Here is a 1,519-nt window from a genome sequence, read left to right on the forward strand (position 1 = left end):
AGAATCGAACTAACATTTTTTATAAATTTACCGTAATACATAACCATTCCAATGAAAGCCCTCAACTCAGATACGTTCCTTGGTATCGGCGTTTTAACAATTGCTTCTACTTTATCTTTGCATGTGTGAACACCTTCCTTACTTATAACATACCCTAAATATTCAAGAGACTCCACAAAGAACGAACATTTTTCTTTTCTTACTTTTAAGCCACTGGACTTAAGGCGTTCAAAAACTTTATGTAGATTATCTAAGTGTTGCCGTGTGTCTTTTCCTGTTATAATAATATCATCTAAAAACACTCCCACACGTGGTATATCAGCAAACAATTGCTCTAACCGCCTCTGGAATACTCCTGGGCTCGACGACAACCCATACACTAGCCGTTGTACATGTAAAGCCCTTTGTGTGTGTTTATAACAGCATATTTCCTTGTATCATCCCAGCTCAAATTGGGCGTACGCCTGTGACAAATCGACTTTACTAAACCTTTCGCCTCCGTGCAACCGAGACAAAAGATCTTCTACCTTAGGTAACGGATAACGGTCGACCTCCAAAACTTTGTTTAAGCTTAGTTTAAAATCAGCACAGATTCTAATCGTCCCATCTTTCTTCACAACCGGAACGATTGGTGCAGCCCAGTCTGAGTGGCTGACGGGAGTGAGGATGTCGTCGCGCACCAGCTGCTCCAGCGCGCGCTCAACCGGCTCGCGTAGTGCGTACGCCAGCGGCCGTGCGCGCATAAACACCGGCCGCGCCCCCTCTCGAACGTGGATGCTGACTCGACCCCCGTGAATCGTCCCAAACCATCTGCAAACACCTCACAGTATCTGGAACTAAATTCCGCGAAATTAAAACTCTGATCTAAATTCTCATTATTATTAACGGTATTATACTGCAAAGCTGACACTGTTATATTGAGCTCTGCCATCCACTGTCTACCTAACAAAACTGTATTTCCCTTGTCAATAACATACAGATCCAATATTTTTTTAATCTTATTATACTCTACCAATGGTCTTATAACACCCACTGGGTTAACCAGTTCGCCCGTGTAATACCTTAGGACCAAATTTGTCGGTTTAATATGGCAAACTGGAAAAATGTTTTTATACAGTTGGAATTAATGCACGAGATTGCACTACCGGTATCACACTCCATTTCAATTTTAAGCCGTGTACATTTAACAACATTAATATAGGTGTACATTGCTGAAGTGATAAACGATGGATGGGTACTATTACCTCGTCACTTTCGCTATCCGAAGACTGTGTAGCACCGCCCTCTCTCCAATTGTACACGAAAATTATCTTTCTTAGCCGCAGCTTTGGGCACATCCTCCTTAAATGCCCCTCCTGCATGCAAACTCGACACACATATTTTTTGAATTTACATGTGTCCGCGTCGTGCTTGCCTCCGCAAACATTGCATGCCTCCTTTTGAGTGCCCGCTTGAGGCAAGTTGTAATCAGCTCCGCTTGCAATAGTTGGACCGCCGCTGCCTGATCGCCGAGAGTTAT

At 43.3% G+C, this 1,519-nt stretch overlaps 1 protein-coding gene across 1 annotated transcript; it reads right to left on the reverse strand.

Annotated features, from left to right (window-relative positions):
* Positions 1-437: 437 nt before the first annotated feature.
* On the reverse strand, positions 438-810 carry LOC113508230 (uncharacterized protein K02A2.6-like; the record flags this gene model as incomplete). Its single annotated transcript, XM_026891187.1, has 1 exon — positions 438-810. A coding segment is annotated over one exon (373 nt), but the record flags the coding sequence as incomplete, so codon positions are not given.
* Positions 811-1,519: the final 709 nt, after the last annotated feature.

Source organism: Trichoplusia ni, unplaced genomic scaffold (assembly GCF_003590095.1).
Source record: "Trichoplusia ni isolate ovarian cell line Hi5 unplaced genomic scaffold, tn1 tig00004146, whole genome shotgun sequence".
Taxonomy (NCBI): Eukaryota; Metazoa; Arthropoda; class Insecta; order Lepidoptera; family Noctuidae; genus Trichoplusia; species Trichoplusia ni.